This window comes from Centropristis striata, chromosome 9 (genome assembly GCF_030273125.1).
Source record: "Centropristis striata isolate RG_2023a ecotype Rhode Island chromosome 9, C.striata_1.0, whole genome shotgun sequence".
NCBI classification, from domain to species: Eukaryota; Metazoa; Chordata; class Actinopteri; order Perciformes; family Serranidae; genus Centropristis; species Centropristis striata.
The window spans coordinates 39245818-39265385 of record NC_081525.1 but is presented as its reverse complement, the minus strand read 5'-3'; the positions used below and the strand labels follow the sequence as shown (position 1 = coordinate 39265385).

The window sequence follows — 19568 nt, the reverse complement described above, 5'->3', positions numbered from 1 at the left end:
TTGTCATTGGTGTCATTTATGTCTGTTTTAGTTATTTTGTGTCTTTTTGTGTCATTTTTATGTCTTCTGTGGGTTTTTTTTGGTTATTCTGTCTTCTCATTTTGTGTCTTTTTTTGGTCATTTTTGTGTCTTTTTTTGGTCATTTTGTGTCTTTTTCAAGACATTCAAAGATTTTGAATGCTTAAATATCATCTTTGCCATATTTTCATGTGCTAATGTGCCCCTCTGATTAAACACTGGCCCCTCCTTGGCCCCCACAGTAAAACTGGTCTAGAACCGCCACTGGTTATCACAGATATTCTTCTTAAACTGACCTTCCCCCAGTAGGAGAGAAAGAGGTTATGCTAAAAATCTGCATATTTTTAGATATTAGATATATAAAATAGCAGCTTTTGCTATGTGGAACCATGACTGTATAGTTGGACGAAGCTAATTAAATGGGAAGCGCTATAAAGCTAGTCATTGGTATGCTTTCATTTATAAGGCAATATTGGGACTGCTGCCTTCGTACATGTTAGAGCCATTTTGTACATTGTGGAGAAGCTGCTAAATAATTCAGATGTGTAGTTCATAGTTCATAGTTCTTTATTGGAGTTGTAGGAATGCCTATTGGTTCGTAGGAATTGCACTTTTCTTATTGGCTGAGATGTGTGTAACGTCATAATTGCTTACTTTGTTTTAATTAGGATTATGGAGACGAGGAGAGCACACTAGTTTTTGACCGTGCTCATAATTATTATTATTTTTTGGATTGCTGCAGTTTATTGTTTGTAATGCTCAAACAGGTTTTCAATAAACCATAAGAAAGAAACTGTGGGATTTTTTCGGCTAAGACACACGTCAACTACATCCTTTTAGGCCTAAATGGGTTAATCTCAATGGGATATTCCCTGGTTAAATAAAGGTTAAATAAAAAATAAAGACAAACTGACAGTGAGAGGGTTGTCTGCAGAGTCCAGGATGTCCTCCATAGTACTGTTAGCGTACTCCAGCCGTCCCTCTATTGAGCTCCTCTTCTTCAGTCCCGTCAGATTGACGAAGTGGATCTTTAGCCAGTCCAGTCCCTTCGGGCCGAGGGGCTTCCCCTCTGCAAACAAAAGCAGAGCCCGTGTGACATCACTTCCTAGGTGGTTAAAGTACGGAGGACAGGGGTAGGTCCGTCCTCGGAAGTCCATGTTGTGAGGGAACCAGAAGATCTCGTCCCGCATGTGATTAGCGATGGAGAGTTTATATAAAGCAGTAATACGCAGGCTGAGCATCTCATTGTACTTCTTTTTGGCAGCAACCATCTTCTTCTTCATCTGGGCCTTCTCAGAGGCAGTATAAGTGGGATCTTGGGGATTAAAGTGGAGTATTTTGGGGGCCTCTGTGAGAGGAGGAGGGATGTCTAGCTTATCACTCCCCCGATCATTAAAGATGGAGATAATAATATCCAACAAGGGTTTGTTGACAGTCCAGGCGCAGCTCCCCAGCTGGTTGAGAGAGTCCAGGACCGCTCGGAGGTTCTCGCATTTCTCCAGCAACACCTCGTGTTGCGTGGCCCCTTCCACTGAGCGCATCAGCTTGGTGGGGGTCAGCAGGTAGGCTCCAAACTTGACAGAAGTCCAGGGCACGGGAGGGCACAGCATCGGCATCGCAGAGGAGTCAAAGGTCAACTTGGCCTCCACGGCCTCCTGCTGGATCTGGACCAGGATGGGGTGGGGCTTGATGACGCCGATCTTTAGGGTGAAACATTCAAAGGAAATTTAATTAGAATTAGCAGAAATGACAAGACAGGAAAATGTGTTTGAATGTAATTCTCATAGATACACTACTGGTCAAAAGTTTTAGAACACACCAACTTGATGGTGAAAATGAAAATGATGCAGTTTAATGTCTCAGTGTACTCTGAAATTAATGCACATTTGCAACATTTAAAATTCTTTATTGAGCATGATAGTGTTTTGAAAGTAAAAAAAAAGATTCAAAATCACATTTTATGTTGGACTAAAGGACTAAAAAAAGACACAAAATGACAAAAAAAAAGACACAAAATGACAAAAAAAAGACACCAAAAGACACAAAATAACCAAAAAAAATAAACAAAATGACCAAAAAAAGACACAAAATGATCAAAAAAGACACAAATTGGCCACAAAATTACCAAAAAAGACACAAAATGACCAAAAAAAATACACAAAATGACCAAAAAATACACAAAATGACCAAAAAGACACAAAAAGACTAAAAAAAGACACAAAATGACACAAAAAAGAAACAAAATGACAAAAAAGACACATATTGACCAAAAAGACAAAATGACCAATAAAGACACAAAATGACACAAAAAATAAACAAAATGACCAAAAAAAGACACAAATTGACCAAAAAGACACAAAATGACACAAAAAATAAACAAAATGACCAAAAAAAAGACACAAAATGACCAAAAAAAGACACAAAATGACCCAAAAAAGACACAAAATGACCAAAAAAAGACACTAAAAGTCACAAAATGACTAAAAAAGACACAAAATGACTTACAAAGACATGAAAAGAATTCAAAAATGGACAAAATAGCCCAAGACTCCATAGAGTTAAGTTGTTAACCCATTTCTTGTTCCCTGAAAAAGGCCTACTTGTATAATTCTGAAATGTACATTATTTTCCAGTTTTGGTTAAGCTTACCTTTTTTTATTTACCTCTGGCAGTTCACCACTTACCTTTGGACCCTTTCAAGCTGTTCATTTGACTTGAACTGCTTGAATTTCAATAAAAAACTGGAAAAATTGGGGTGTTCTAAAACTTTTGACCGGTAGTGTACATTTACAAAAATAAAGTTCCAAAAGATTATGTAAAACCCTGGTCAGGAAACAGCATGGTACACTGTTTTTCCAGGCCATGGCTTTAATGTGACAGAGTTATTGTGTCCTAGTTTTAACTCACGCATTCAGCATATAGGACTGGACTTATATATGAAATATCATACCAAAAGACACAGTAACCTGACAGAAAAATAAGAAAACACCTCAGCACTGCTTGCATGAGTCAGACCGTCATGCTGTGCTGTAAAATCATTAGGCTGCTCCCCTGATGGGCTAACCTCCAAGAGAGAAATAAAAGTGAGGGGGAGAATAAGACAAAAGAAATTAGAGGGAGAAGTGGAAAACACATGGACTAAATTCTGCAACAGTGTCAAAGTGCATCAAGTCCAAAAAGTCCACACACTGCAAAAAAAGAAAAAAAGTTGGGTGAACTCAAAATTTAAAGGCAACAAACTTCGATAAAATTTTAACTCTGAATTCAGATTTTTGTCAACTCAACTGTAAGTTGTACTAACTTATAATTTTACATTGTAATAACTTTTAATCCTTACTTCTGCTAACTTCTGCAATGTGCTGAATTGGCACGAATGTAACGCCGCTATGAAATGTCAGCTAATGTTGCGACCACAATTTTGAGTTAGCATTGATACGCTAATGGCTACTCTTGTAGCTGTAACAAGCAGCGCCGCTAGCATCAGTTAGCCGCTAGCATCAGTTAGCCACTAGCTTTCGCTAATGACCGAATTTCCCAACAAAGAAATAAGAGTTATCAGAACTATTGTCCCTTGTTGTGAACCCCAACTTAAAGATATAAGTAACAACAACTCACCAACTTGTTTTTGAGCAGACAACTGGCTTCCTTTGTTGTGCTAACTTACATTATTGCCCTAAATGTCAATAATTTATATTTCCAAGTTTTACCAACTTAACCTCCTGAGAGCCAAGCTTTTGTTTGGTATGTATTGTTAGTTTCTCCTAGATATTTTTGGATTTGTAGGACCTGATAAATACAAAAACTAAGCATTGTCTTTGAACAGGAATTAGTTTTTGAAAAAAAAGAATGGGTTCATTTTACTGTATAACGCAATTAATTCACCAGTGAATAAAACGTTTTATTTCCTTACATTTACACCCTCTCATTTGAAGAATGATAGTAAAAGTCTATTCGTTTTCAAATGAATACTTCCTGATTAGCAGTCGTAGCTTGTTGCTAATGCTAAAAATAGTCAAACTTGCACAGAACATGAAACTACAAACATTATTAAGCACAAATACACAAGTTTTAACCATAAAATCTGATCAGCTTTGGTACCTGGTCCACTTTTGTCTGGGTAAAAGCTGTTCATTGACTTTACCAAGATACTGCCATCTGATTTTTACACTGATTGATGTATTGTTCTTATTCTAGAGTGCATAGTTATAGTTAAGCAGAATGAAATATAAGGTCCAGAAAACCTAAAATGAAATGTCCACATATGAGGACGCAGGGTCACAGGAGGTTAAATCACTGTTTTAGGCCAAAAAATACAAGTTGGCTTTTTTTGCAGTGCAGTCTCTCTCTCTCTCGCTTTTTCTTTCTTCCTCTCTCTCTCTCTCTCTCTTTTTCCTTCTTCCTCTCTCTCTAACACGCTCGGCTCACCCTCCTGCAGGGTCCCGTGGCAGTAAATCAACGAGCCAATTAAGGGGACACTAAAAAAGGGATTAGCCTGGAACCTATTCATCTTCCTCAACTGTTCCCCCTGCCAATTCACACAAGGGGCAAATGGTTTTATAATTCTCACTCTTTGGAGCTTCACACTGCAGCAAGCAGCTTCAGAGTGACAGACGTCTTCTGGACCAAAGTGAAGGTCGAGTCTTTGTTTCTGCTCTACTGTGGTTATTTCCATATGAATTAAACTGTTAACTTTGCAACTACGTCAACTGTATAAACGACTATTCATGTGAAATTTTTAAGATGTTACAAAAACTATTACACTATTGTTTAACACAGCTATTCTCAACCTTGGGGTCGGGACCCCAATTGGGGTCGCGAGATGATTTCTGGGGGTCGCCAAATCATTTTGGAAGTCAGCTCTGTCTCCACTGTGTTAAAGTGTTCATGTGTCAATGTGTTTTAGTCTTTTTGGTCATTTTGTGTCTTTTTTAGTCATTTTGTGTCTTTTCTGGTATTTTGTGTCTCTTTTTGAACATTTTGTGTCTTTTTGGTCATTTTCTTTCCTTTTTTTGGTCTTTTGTGTCTTTTTTTTGTCATTTTGTGTCTTTTTGGTCATTTTGTTTATTTTTTGGGTCATTTTGTGTCTTTCTTTAGTCATTTTGTCTTTTTGGTCAATATGTGTCTTTTTTGTCATTTTGTCTTTTTGGTCAATATGTGTCTTTTTTTGTCATTTTGTTTCTTTTTTGTGTCATTTTGTGTCTTTTTGGTCATTTTGTGTCTTTTTGGTCATTTTGTGTCTCTTTTGGTCATTTTGTGTCTTTTTTGATCATTTTGTGGTCAATTTGTGTCTTTTTTTGGTCATTATGTTTCCTTTTTTTGGTCATTTTGTCGCAACTCAAAAAGGTTTAGAACTACTGGACTGATGGACTGTTCTCACAGAAACAATATAATTGTGTTTTATTTTTTAATCCTTTTCAATATTAGTTTTCAGGAGATCCCTTTAATATAATCCTTGACCATATTTCCACATAAATCCCATCTGAAAGGTTCTTTTTGAGTCTGGGTTAATCCTGTTACCATGGCAACACGACTACAAACTCCAGGTAAAGCCGGTCTCCTTGGTATCCCTGTGAGAAGAACCGTACCTGCCGGGTGTCTCTGAAGGTGTACATGTGGTAGATGATGGGGATGCGCTTCCTGTCAAAAGCCGGGTTCAGGATGTCGCTATTAATTTTGAGGTTTTTGACCATCAACTCCATCATGTACGTGCCCAGCTCCACCGTTACTGCGTACGGCCAGTGGGTCTCGACCCCCTGCAGCGTGGGGCCTGAACTGTGCTCCGCCTCCAGCTTACACCACTGCTCGCTGGGGAGGACGTCGTACTCCTAGAGGGAGAAACACAGAAGTGGTTTAGTTGTTTTGGTTTAGTGAGGAGAGTCATCACTCAGCAAAGGTTTGTTTGTTTTAGTGTGAAGCCACAAAGCAGCTTTTACCATTTCGTTTCGTTTCGTATCTGTTTATTTCGGTCAATACATGTCATCAAAACAATCCAGAAAAAAGAAAAAAAAACATTGATCAAAGTAAACAACATGTAAACAGAGAGAGAAAATTGATAATAGACATTTGGACCGAAAAGGCTGAAGCAGCTTATTACGCCTTATTACCCTGCTACAACTCAAGTAAATTTAAAAATTAGAAATGTACAATCTGTTATTTATCAACAAAAGAAATAAGCAGCCACAAAAGAGAGAAAAGAAAGAAGCTTATTACTCATTACTCTAACTTATATAAATTAGTCATCCAATTTTTAAGTAAAAGGAACCAAGAGAGATTAACAATAATAAGGAACAAAAACATCAAATGATCAAAAATAGCTTGAAGCCATTTGGAGTCATATCAACAGAAAAAGGGAAAAAAATCTGCCAAGGTTGTGATTTATACATATATTGCTGACACCGTTGATAATGTTGATAATGTTGATAATGTTGTGTTTTGTTTTAAGTATTTTTCTATATTGATATAAATATCAATATTTTGAACTGTGCAACTGGAGGAGGACTGCTCCAAACAAAATTTTGTTGTCTTGTACAATGACAATAAAGTTCTATTCTATTCTACAGAACCTGGTCTCACAGAAATCCGTGGAATAGCCACGGAATTGCTCAAATTTCCGTGAAACTGACACGGATTTCGCTACAATGCAAGTTAATGACAGTCATATTTTTCTGGCGAGATCTTCACCACAAAGTGATTATGTACATTCACTGAGTGAATATTTAGAAAATAAAACATATATTTCTTGCTACAAATGTGATCAAAATCCAATTTTATGCAGAAACAAAGTCAAAATATTGATTTTTTCTCTAAAAATGAGAGAACTGTCCGCCATGTTTTTTGTTCTGACCGCTGGGACCTTGAAAGTCACGTGACTTGGAACAAACCAATAGGAACAAATATCCATGGAATAGCCACGGGATATGACTGTCATTAACTTGCATTGTAGCGAAATCCGTGTCAGTTTCACGGAAATTTGAGCGATTCCGTGGCTATTCCACGGATTTTGAGTTAAGCGAATCCGTGGCTATTTCACGGATTTCTGTGAGACCAGGTTGATTCTACAATAAGCCTCCCAAGATCTTAGTTTTGACAGTCAGACCTAAAATATCTTGTCAGAACAGGAACTTTTTTTGTGAACTAATCAAAAGATAGCTTTCATGTTTCAAGAAATGTGATAAATACTGTAAAAAGCCAAAATGTATTAAAATGTTTTATGGTTTGCTTTTATTTATTGTTTTTTAAATTGTCTTTTAAAAAGCAATGAATCTATTTATTTTAGTGTTTATTTCCTGTTTTATTTATTTTATTGTCTCTTGTTCTGTTTGTTTATGTCAGGCGGCAATCTCCGTGTCTGAGCATGGAGGCCACCAGGAAGTGCATAAAGCCTGCAATTCACCGAAAATTCCAGTAGGGGGTGCTAAGTTTGGCTGCAAAAGAAATCTGCCCATTAATTTCAGTGCTAAATTTGAAAACTTCTCACTTGATTTATTACCTCAGAAAAAATTTTCAGGGACAACACTATGGTCTCAATCACTAGTAAAAAATCTTCAAGACAATTTGATGTCAATAGTTCTAATAATGGCCCCATTTAGAAGAAAATAGAAGATAAAGAATCGTATGATCTGGGGCGGGGCTACCTTTGATTGACAGGTCACTGACAAGGCGAGCCGTCACCAGGAGAGAAGCAGAACAATGCGTATCCACGGCAACGTGTCAATAAAGTTATATATAACGTTATATAGATAGAAAAGAGGACGTTTAGCGGTTTGGTCTCCTAACTTTGACCCTTTCACTGTATTTTCACTTAATGACAGTTTATTTGAACGTTTTGTTCAGTAAATGTCTTGTTCAGTGTTTGGTTGGACTAACAGACACTCCAAGGAGTCGCTGCTCAGTTTTCTGAGGTAAGAAAGATACATTTTGTTTTTGTTTTTTTGCTAGCCAAAACTAGCATCCAAGTTAATGCTCCAGCTAATGCTAACATGAGTTAGCAGCAGCTTCTCTCAGTCAGGTTGAGGTGTAGAGAGGCTGTAGTCAGTGATCAGATCCCTCTCCTCCTCCACAGTCCAAATATGGTCTGCTTCCTGTATCGGAAACAAGATGGCGACGAGTATAACGCTGAACTCGAGGCTTCCAACGGGCCACAAACCAACGGGTGACGTCACGGTGACTACGTCCATTATTTATATACAGTCTATGGTTTATGTACAGCACTTTGTTGCGGCTGTGGTTGTTTTAAAGTGCTTTACAAATAAAGTTGAGTTGAGTTGAGTTGAGTTGAGTCATCACTCCGCACAATAAGCCTCCCAAGATCTTAGTTTTGATAGTCAGACCTAAAATATCTTGTCAGAACAGGAACTTTTTTTGTGAACTAATCAAAAGATAGCTTTCATGTTTCAAGAAATGTGATAAATACTGTAAAAAGCCAAAATGTATTAAAGTTTCAGCCAAAGCGAGGGAGCCTCCAAGAAAAGGATGATCCAAGAGAATAAAAACATCATCTGGACCTCAGATTTGTTAGTAAGAAGTTGGATGTTTTGTGTCATAACAACAACAAAAAACACAATAATAGGCATCATTTTAACTACAAAGGCTGCATGTAAACAAACACCTTAACTATCTCCTAGTATAACTAGAGTATAATGAGCTGTTGCTCATTACAGTCTTGATGACATCAGCGTTTTTCCTCCCCAGTGTACCAGAACAACCAGAACATGGTGGAACACTGAGTCAGTGATACTGGCCGTGGTGTCGGGACTCCAAAACTTTTCTACAAAGCGCTTAATAAAGAGTTTATGGCAACTCAGTCTAAAGTTCATTTTCAGTCCACTGAACTTCACAAAAGCATAATATCTTAGACTTCAGAGTAAATCAATCATGAGTCATTCAGCATGGTTTCTAGGACATAAAACAAATGCAGCGCTTTGCAATAAAGAAAACCAACCACACACACTAAACACAGAGGACGTCAGCTCAGCTCCACAGGTTGTGAATTATTTGATTCTGCAAATAGGATTTAAATCGTTTTTTTTTCCACATGTAACTAGAGTTAAAGCAATGATCTGCAATATTTCAGTTTGCACCTCTACAGTGTCTACTATGCACTACAATAAATATAGTATGTCAATAGCTATTATTGTGGCATTAACCAATTGACGCCGGGAAAGCATTATCGCATTTCTACCATTAAAACCGGGAGCGCTGTTGCGTCACTCTACCATTAAGGCCGGGACAGAGGATACGTCATTTTGTAGTGTTTGTATTTTTTTCCACCTATTTTCGGTCTCTTGGCCAATGAAATGCATCAGAATCATGATCAGAATACATGCGGGAGTGTCGCAATGCATCATGGGACTTTTCCAGAACTTTAAATTATGGAGGAAGACGACTATAGCGGAGGTATATATATATATATATATATATATATATATATATATATATCTATAGCGGAGGAGCTCAGCAGGAAGTGACGGAAGCGATCTAGATGAAAACAGCGCCGATGATTTTATTGCTGATCTGAACTTTGAACCCTCGGAACCAATCGACCAGATTTATGGATGAGGAATATGTTTTTAGACGACATATTTTCACCGAAGAACAGACAGATTTGTGGCCATCTGGAGATAATAATAATATTATTAATAATATATTAATATTAATAATAATAATAATAGGCTAATTGATTGTGATGATGATATAAGAAATCATGACTGTTTATGTATTTTATTACTTTATGCGTCGTTGAGTACCCTGAAAAGTGCAATATATAAAATGTATTATTATTATTTATTATTATTATTATTATGATATATATATTTTTTATTATTACATTAGGCTAATGAGAACTATGTCTTGTTCTTCCAGTGGTCATATCATGTTAGCATCTTGCTAATGGGCATGTATTAGTATTATGCATAGGATTTTTTATTCAGTCAAATGTAACATTTGCTGAGTTTGTTGATTTTTTTAAAAACTTTATTGAAGGTTTGGACAAATAAACTCAACTTCGTATGAAAGCCACGGGTATAAGCTCTCAAATACTCTTTGAATTTCATTTTTATCTGCTACAGAGGCTGAAAAATCTATTATTTAGTAGGTGTTGAATTTCCAGAAAAACTTCAGGTTTTAGGGGGTCATTTGAAAATCGCCCAGAGGTTTTCCAGGCACTTTTTTCCAGCCGCTTTAGGCCTTAATGGGTTAAACTGATACCTAATCAACCTATTTGAGTCAGTAACGGCCCAATATGTGATATCGGATGGATGCATCCCCAATAAGTACATATACAAGAAGACGTGGCACATGATGATTTCTTTACCTTTGTATCTTTGGCCAGCAGGTCTGTGTAAGCGTTGTATATGTTGCCCAACTTTTCCACCATTTGATTTTGGTGCTTCTGCCGCACACAGTACTTGGTGTACACACTGTTGCCCAGAATGTTGGCTATGTTCTTCAGTGAGTCTCCAGCGGGAGGCAGGGTGGCGATGCTCTGAAATGTCAAACAGAAGAAAACACATGTTAAAATTCTGTCACAATAAGCTGATCTTTTGGCACATCAGATTCAGTTTTAATGAAAAAGCAATCCTTCAGTCAGAGGGGAAATCAAAGTGGAAATCAAAACTGGTCTTTTCAGAATTAACATCACATTCTGTGTCTGTGTGGGAAGCAAAGGGATCTGATCAAAGCATCCTCCCCTTTGCTGCCAAACATAAAGCCTGATGCTTTTGCAGCTGTTGTCACCGTCAGACACTTGATTTGTGTTTTGTGGTTGGGTTGTATTGCACATCAGCAATGTCAAGTCGAGATCTGGGGCAATAATTACATGAGTTCAATTAAATCACTAATTATTCTACAAAAAAAAAGCAATACGGATAATACACAAAGCAGGCTATTTGGAACACACTCACTCACTTTTCTTACAATCAAAATTGTTAAAACTAACAGACATAATTAAATTCCAAACAGCACAAATAATGTACAAAGTTATTCAAAAAAATGTACACTGTCAATCAATATGTGCTGTGTGTGAGTCTGAGTGTGTTTGTGTGCGTGCATGACTAAATGCGTGTGTGCATGTTTGTGTATGTATACTTACAGATGTGTATGTGGGGGAGGGAGGGGTGGGTTTTGTCATTTTTATTATTTATTGTTTGTTTTTTCTTATTTTTTGTAAAGCACTTTGTGTTGCATTTTTATGTATGAAAAGCGCTATATAAATAAAGTTTGATTTGATTTGATTTGATTTGAAAGCAGCTAATAACTTACTTCCAATTAATATACAAAACTTCTTTAAGGGTCGAGATGGGGGATATCAATTGAGGGGGTCAAATAACTTTAAAGTCATCAAAATACATACAAATAGGAAAAGGTTTTGCATTTCATTCAGCGGAGTAAAAATATAGAATGGGATGTGTGAAGAAATAAAACAATCTTCAAACATGAAACACTTCAAAATCAAATATAAAAAGCATGTCTTCACACGATATAGGGATGAAAACGGGTGTGTAAAATGACAGTAGGTGGTTATTGTTGACGTTTTAATAAACTCAAGCTCTCAAATACTTTTTGAATTTCATTTCTATCTGCTACAGAGGCTGAAAAATCTTCTGTTGAATTTCCAGAAAAACTTCAGGTTTTAGGGGCTTCTTTAGAGATTTTACAGGCATGTTTTTCCAGGCGTTTCAGGCCTTAATGGGTTAATGGAGCGGGAGGCTGGGTGAGCTGGTGTGAATTACCTGCAACATGATGTCAACATACTCTCTATCCTCCAGCACACAGAGGAGGGGGTAGAGGTTGAGCCTGTGGACCTTGTTGTTGGCTTTAGCGAGGATCATCTTACTCTCCTTCAGGGCCTGGAGGAGGACCTTCCTCCACTGGGCCCGCTGCTCCTCCAGCAGCTCCCTCTGAAAGGAAACACAACTGGGAGTCATCCTCACCTCCTGACAGTGGCTGCCAGCAAGGTTATTATAGTTAACGAAGACTAACGGAATCACGAAAACTAGAATTGAAAAAACATTTTCGTTAACTGAAATAAAAATAAAAACTAGAGTTTTTAAAAAAACGATAACTAACTGAAACTGTATTGTGTGGTTACAAAACTAACTAAAACTAACTAAAATTATAGTGAAAATGTCCTTAGTTTTTGTCAACTTTTTTCATTCATAATTCAGTGTTTCTATTTGAACATGCAACACATGGTGAATATGTTTACTGAGACTGGGATGTTTACACTAGAACCAAAATACAAAACACCAGAACTGTAAGAGTTAATAACCTTATTGGGGCTGAGATGATAAACCAAAGGAAATAAAGGCAATATTTATTATGAATCTTTGAATCTCGCACCAACACATAGCCCATTACAAAAAAACTAAAACTAACACTAAAACTAATAAAAACTAAACTAAAGCTAAGCATTTTCAAAAAATAAAAACTAAACTAAAACTAGAAAACTCACTCTAAAAACTAACTAAAACTAACTGAATTTGAAAACAAAAATTCACAACAAAATTAAAACTAAAACTAATGAAAAATCCAAAACTAGCACCAACGCTCTTTCATCACATACTGCATGAACCAAATAGAGCAGGGGTGTCAAACTCAAAAACACAGTGGGCCAAAATGTTAAACTTGGACACATTGACAACATTGATTGAAAAAATTGACCTAAACAAGTTCAAACGAAATGGAACAAGCAAAGCTTGATATAACTTAATATTGCAAACATGCAAAATCGAATATCAAATAAAACAAACAAACACACCAATGGCATTCATTTCTTAAATAAAATTTAAATAAAAATCGTATGTCCCTTTATTTTATACGGAAGCCCTGAACCGCAAGTGAAGAAATTTTTTTTTGAGATGTTATCTTGTTATTTCGAGATAATATCTCGTTATTTCGAGATAACACACCTATGTAAAAGAAAAATAATTAAAAAAAAAAAAAAAAAATGTTTTTTTTACATAGGTGTGTTATCTCGAAATAATGAGATAATATCTTGAAATAACGAGATATGATCTCGAAATAACAAGGTTCAGGGCTTCCGTAATTTTATATGCGGCCTTCTTTAAATTTAAATTTAACAGTAATCTTTTTCCACAGGCTAAAAATAAATGTAAGAATAAAATAACAATAATAAACCAAATGACTAATAATAATATCCTTCAATGAATGTGCAGCCATTCAAGCCTTGGACGAGCAAGAAAAAGAGCATAAAGACAACTTTAACTGTTGCTCAGTTTGCTCCACACTGATCTATTGTGTTCAAGCCAAAACACCAGCAGAGCATTCTGGGATTTGTAGTATTATATTTTGGTATTTCCTCGCGGGCCAAATATAATTATACTGCGGGCCAAATTTGGCCCACGGGCCAGAGTTTGACACCTCTGAACTAGAGCGTCATTATAAATGGTGCAGCAGTAGATGGGGCCTCCTCTCAGTGGACGGAGGGATTGTGAAGCATGAGCGTGCATTCTGTTTTGTTATTATATATATATATATATATATATATTATATATATATATATATATTATAGATTAGGTTTGTTTGGCCCAGATTCCTCCAGATGACAGGGAGGAAACAGACGATCCTTCTGAGAGGAACACAACTGGGCCACAGACTGATTCATCTCAGACTAAAACTAGAAGGAAGGAACTATTCCAGAGCCTTGGCTCCTTAGAGGGCTTTCTGCTGGGAGGTATACAATTTATCAATGATAAACCACCATTCATCATTCATTTCTGACTGAGTTAAACTAATAGTTTGGGAAATACTATCTACTTAACTCGCTTTCTTGCCAAGAGTTACATGAGAAGACTGATGCCACTCTAGAGCAGCTATTCTCAACCTTGGGGTCGGGACCCCAATTGGGGTCGTTTTAGTCTTTTTGGTCACTTAATGTCTTTTTTTGTTAATTTTGTGTCTTTTTAGGTCATTTTATGTCTTTTTTTGATCATTTTGTGGTCAATTTGTGTCTTTTTTGGTCATTTTGTTTCCTTTTTTTGGTCATTCTGTGTCTTTTTTTTAGTCATTTTGTGTCTTTTTTTGTCATTTTGTGTCTATTTTTTGTCATTTTGTGTCTTTTTTTGGTCCTTTTGTGTCTTTTTTGGTCAATTTGTGTCTTTTTTGGTCATTTTGTGTCTTTTTTGATTATTTTGTGGTCAATTTGTGTCTTTTTTGGTCATTTTGTTTCCTTTTTTTGGTCATTCTGTATCTTTTTTTAGTCATTTTGTGTCTTTTTTTTGTCATTTTGTGTCTTTTTTTAGTCATTTTGTGTCATTTTGTGTCTTTTTTTGGTCATTTTGTGTCTTTTTTTGTCATTTTGTGTCTTTTTTTAGTCCTTTAGTCCAGCATAAAATGTGATTTTGAATTTTTTTTTTACTTTCAAAACACTATCATGCTCAATAAAGAATTTTAAATGTTGCAAATGTGCATTAATTTCAGAGTAAACTGAGACATTAAACTGCATCATTTTCAATTAAATTCTGGAAAAGTTGGTGTGTTCTCAAACTTTTGACCAGTAGTGTATATATGTTCTCTGCTGAACTTGTATCTCTGTAGTTGGAGAGTTTTATCCAGTCTGAGTGAAGCGGAGACAGTCTGGATTGTGGATGGAGAGGTGACTTTGCTCTCTTTGTCTCCAGAGGCTTCCATTACAATACATTATTATTCTGCCCTGCCCGTCTGTAAATGCTTCCTGACCACCAGGGACTCTCAGCCCGCTCGCTTCCCACGTAGCCCATCTGCAGAGCAGACGAGCCAGGCCGGACTGTAAATGCCAGAGTTGGAAAGAAGGCACACCACAGGAATATCATGTTTCTTCTGCTAACCTGCCCGGCCTAAATGCATATTATTATCAAGTTTATATCAGAGAAAAAAAGAATCCTCGCTCATAGGACACAATGGGTAGACAAAAAAAAAATGTTAATAGATAATCACTACGTAAATAGTGTTATTAGTGTAATCACTCCAAACAGAAAAGATGACTGCCAGGATAAACAAACCCTCTGCTTCTGTACTGTGAGCCAGAATGTTGGATATTTTAGGAAACCTACAGGATTGTTTTAAAGAGACAAAGTTAAAGCACAAACAAGAAGATGTTCTTCCAGCATAAATGAATGAAGCTACACTACCGGTCAAAAGTTTTAGAACACACCAACTTTTCCAGAATTTATTGAAAATTATGCAGTTTAATGTTTCAGTGTACTCTGAAATTAATGCACATTTGCAACATTTAAAATTCTTTATTGAGCATGATAGTGTTTTGAAAGTAAAAAAAAGATTCAAAATCACATTTTATGTTGGACTAAAGGACTAAAAAAAGACACAAAATGACCAAAAAAAGACACAAAATGACAAAAAAAAAAAAGACACAAAATTACCAAAAGGACTTACAAAGACATGAAAAGAATTAAAAAATGGACAAAATAGCCCAAGACTCCATAGAGTTAAGTTGTTAACCCATTTCTTGTTCCCTGAAAAAGGCCTACTTGTATAATTCTGAAATGTACATTATTTTCCAGTTTTGGTTAAGCTTACCTTTTTTTATTTACCTCTGGCAGTTCACCACTTACCTTTGTACCCTTTCAAGCTGTTCATTTGTCTTGAACTGCTTGAATTTCAATAAAAAAACTGGAAAAATTGGGGTGTTCTAAAACTTTTGACCGATAGCGTATGTCAGCTTGGACTGGCTCTAGCCCCCCGCAACCCAAGTTTGGATAATCCGTTAAGAATAATGAATTTCGGAATAAATGAATAGATTTTTAGACCAAGCAATCGTCCACTACCAACTCCAAAACATTCATTTGTAGATTTTCCACATCACAGAACCTTAGATCCACATTTCCAGCCGCTCAGTGTTTAGACAGTGGGGTGAAGAAGAAGAAGAAGAAGAAGAAGAAGAAGAAGAGAGGCAACAGGTTGGTTTGTTTACCATTCTGGCCATGTTCTCAGTGATGGGCTTGGCAGCTTCCACAGAGTCGATGGTGACGATGCACGCCTGCTCCAAGCTGAGCTGACGTTTAAAACGCTCCTGAAGCTCCTCCCTAGTGAAATCCACTTTGGGGTAACGGTGGTCCACCCTCTAAAACACACACACAAACAAACAACAGTGAGAAAAACAGAAATAAACAGAGATATAATGAATGCATCCTACTGTATGACGTTAGTGGACTTTGCTGTCCTGTGCTGAAACCTCGAGAGGAGATCAGAGGTGTTAAACTCTAATACACAGTGGGCCAAAATGTAAAACTTGGACAAAGTGGCAGGCCAACATTGATATTTATTGAAAAAATGGACCTAAACAAGTTCAAACGAAATGGAACAAGCAAAGCTTGATATAACTTAATATTGCAAACATGCAAAATCGAAAATCAAATAAAACAAACAAACACATCAACGGCATTCATTTCTTAAATAAAATTTAAATAAAAATCGTATGTCCCTTTATTTTATATGCGGCCTTCTTTAAATTTAAATGTAACAGTAATCTTTTTCTACAGGCTAAAAATAAATGTAAGAATAAAATAACAATAATAAACCAAATGACTAATAATAATATCCTTCAATGAATGTGCAGCCATTCAAGCCTTGGACTAGCAAGAAAAAGTGCATAAAGACAACTTTAATTGTTGCTCAGTTTGCTCCACACTGATCTACTGTGTTCAAGCCAAAACACCAGCAGAGCATTCTGGGATTTGTAGTATTATTTGCGCTGTATAATAATAATAATAATAATAATATAATAATAATAATAATTATATTTGGCCTAAAACAGGCCAAATATAATTATACGGGCCAGAGTTTGACACCTCTGCTCTAGAGACAGCAAGTTTGAAAGACCCTGATCTTGATTTTAAGCACCTCTTACCTGCTTTATTGTAACTATTTGATTACTTGAAGTTTCTCCAACACATCGCTGGCGATAAGCTTTGTTTTAAGAGGATCAATTCAGGGCAAGAAATAAAAAGAACCTTTCCAGGCCACTGAGCGAAGGCCAAGTTATAAAACAGACTGCTGCCAAGACAATGAGTTGAGTTTTGAGTTTTAATCTCACAAGCTTTGACTCAGTATTGCCATAGAGCAAACAAAGACTTCTCAGTTTATTTTTTTCCTAAATTGACTGAACATTTAGGTTATCAGACCCACAGCTTGGATGGAGAACTTTGGAGTTTCCTAGTTGCACGATGAGAAAAAAATCCAGTAAAGTTGTCTACTAAAGCCAAAATTGATAATCTGAATTGCTCCTCACAGCCCCCACCGGATCTAACTGGTTTGCACTATAAGACTGCAAAAGGACAAAGGAGATTCTTTCTGGAGAAAGTGGGACAATTACATGCAAAGAGGAAACAACCTGTCTTGTTTGAGTTTGAGCGTCCTGAGTTCTTCCTGAACATCTACATGTGATTTTTTTTAAGAAAAATGAAAAAATAGCTTTGTTAGAGCGATCTAAAAAAACTGTTCCATCTCCCTTTTTCCGAAATCTTCCTGCGTTTTTAATATGGGAGCCAATGAGGCTGTTGGTGGTGTTGGTGGCGAATCTGTGCGTCCTACGCCCAAACTATAACTCTGACAGCTTTACCAGAGGATTGTGAGGGAGAAGACTAATTTTCCTACGTTTCTATGTATAAATTATTTCTGTAGAGTGAAATTTGCGGCCTGGAGCGCAGTTTTAAAATTTATTTTTTGACAATTTTCTCTCTCCCTCTACACTCTGGTGATGATGTCACACACTGTGACACGAACATTCCGTGCAATACACACCCATTATAATCTCAGAATTTCTCCAAAAATGATCATGGTCATTGAACAGGGATTGATAAAAAACTATATGACCTATCGAAACGTGGATTAATACACCGATACACAAGACTTGTGTCTACTGTTTAAAGTTTAAATGGAGTCTCTAGGTGAAATTATGCCGGAGGAGTAGACGTTTAAAAAACTCCAATTATTGTTCTTTTTCGCTCATTTTTTGTCGGCCGTCCCATTCATTTCAATGCAAAATTTTGGGCAGTTTTTCGCGACTTACATCGTGAAAAATTCGTATTCTGTAGAGAAAAGTAATAGCACACTGGTCCCAATCAAACCGCATGTTTTGATATATAATTTGTCCTGCAACTCTTCAAGTTGTAGGACTAGTAGCGGGACGAAACTGCGTCCGGAAGAGGAAGAAGAAGAAATCCACAGTATAACAGTAGTGCAGCACTGGTCCCTACAGATATTGCTGTATGGGACCAGTGCTGGGGAGATTGCCCCGAGGCCCTAATTATAGTTTACTGAGGTAGTGACCTTGCCAGGGCAACAAGTCCTCAGGTTATTATCTGTACATGTGGTAGAAAGGTTGCAGGAGTGGATGTCGTACAGCACTAAGAACATTTATAACCTTATAGACAGCAGAGAGGATAGACTGTAAATCAGGACTCAGAGAGATGGAGCATGGAGAGCAGCCAGAGCTAAACTTAAGTTACTGCGCCACATAAACTGCTCACCAGACAGCTCTTGTACAATATCACAACTTCAGAACAATAAATGAGCTGCGAAGCTACAATAGCACCACATTATCAGTCGACCAGGGGAAAATGTGCTGCCACGATAGTTTTGAAAGTACAAACTTGAAGTGTTTGGTGTACAAACAAAAGCAAAAAAGGTCTAGAGAAAGAAGAACTGTGCTGCAGTATTATTAAAATACTGCTGTGCCGTTTTATTTGAATGCTTTGTGAAACTGAATTAACTCAAATTTTGTTTTTCTTGTCCCTTCTGTGCCAAACAGCGTATACACTGAATGGATTAAGACGATTTGACTGAGAAACTGAGGAGTCAACAAACTACTTTTCAGTATTGCAAGCTAAGCAAAATGAAAATGTTTGATTAAATGGGCACACATACAGGCCAGCTTCCAGATGGAAATAATAATCAAATGATAGAATACCATATAATCTCTGGTGACAAGTTGAAACTAGATCAAACTGCATTTTGTACGAGCATCAGCTTAATCAAAATTCCATCTCACAACAACAAACAATATTCTAATTAGATTGTGTGTCTGCTGCTAACACTGATTCAGAATCCTCCAGAGACCTCCCAGTCTGCTCCTCTGTTATCTAGTGGACCAGTTATTTGGACAGACTTCCAGTCATTAAATAAACCTGCCAGGAAGTCACAGTCACAGTCAGATAACCAGCCGACAAATGCAATCAGAGGCCAGTAATGGAGCAGTCACATCTGACCTGTTCCACATTTCACTAAGAAGCAAAAAGAATAGTTTCACACACACACGCTGAAGATAAAAACTGCTGATTGCTACTGACACACACACACACACACACGCGCACGTGCACACACACACACACAAAATATCCATACACTCACACAAAATATCCACACACACACAAAATATCCATACACACACACAAAATATCCACACACACACAAAATATCCATACACACACACAAAATATCCACACACACACGCACACACAAAATATCCACACACACACACACACACACACACAAAATATCCACACACACACACACACACACACAAAATATCCACA

General features: G+C 36.9%; 1 protein-coding gene across 1 annotated transcript in view; it reads right to left on the bottom strand.

Moving 5' to 3' along the window:
• polrmt (polymerase (RNA) mitochondrial (DNA directed)) overlaps positions 1-19568 on the bottom strand; it is a 90422-nt gene that overhangs the window by 53122 nt on the left and 17732 nt on the right. The window contains exons 6-10 of the mRNA XM_059341990.1: positions 15947-16096; positions 11748-11915; positions 10331-10501; positions 5604-5843; positions 933-1718 (exon numbers count right to left, since the gene is read on the bottom strand). Of these exons, the coding sequence (XP_059197973.1) occupies positions 933-1718; positions 5604-5843; positions 10331-10501; positions 11748-11915; positions 15947-16096 (1515 nt within the window). The remainder of the gene's footprint in view (positions 1-932; positions 1719-5603; positions 5844-10330; positions 10502-11747; positions 11916-15946; positions 16097-19568) is intronic.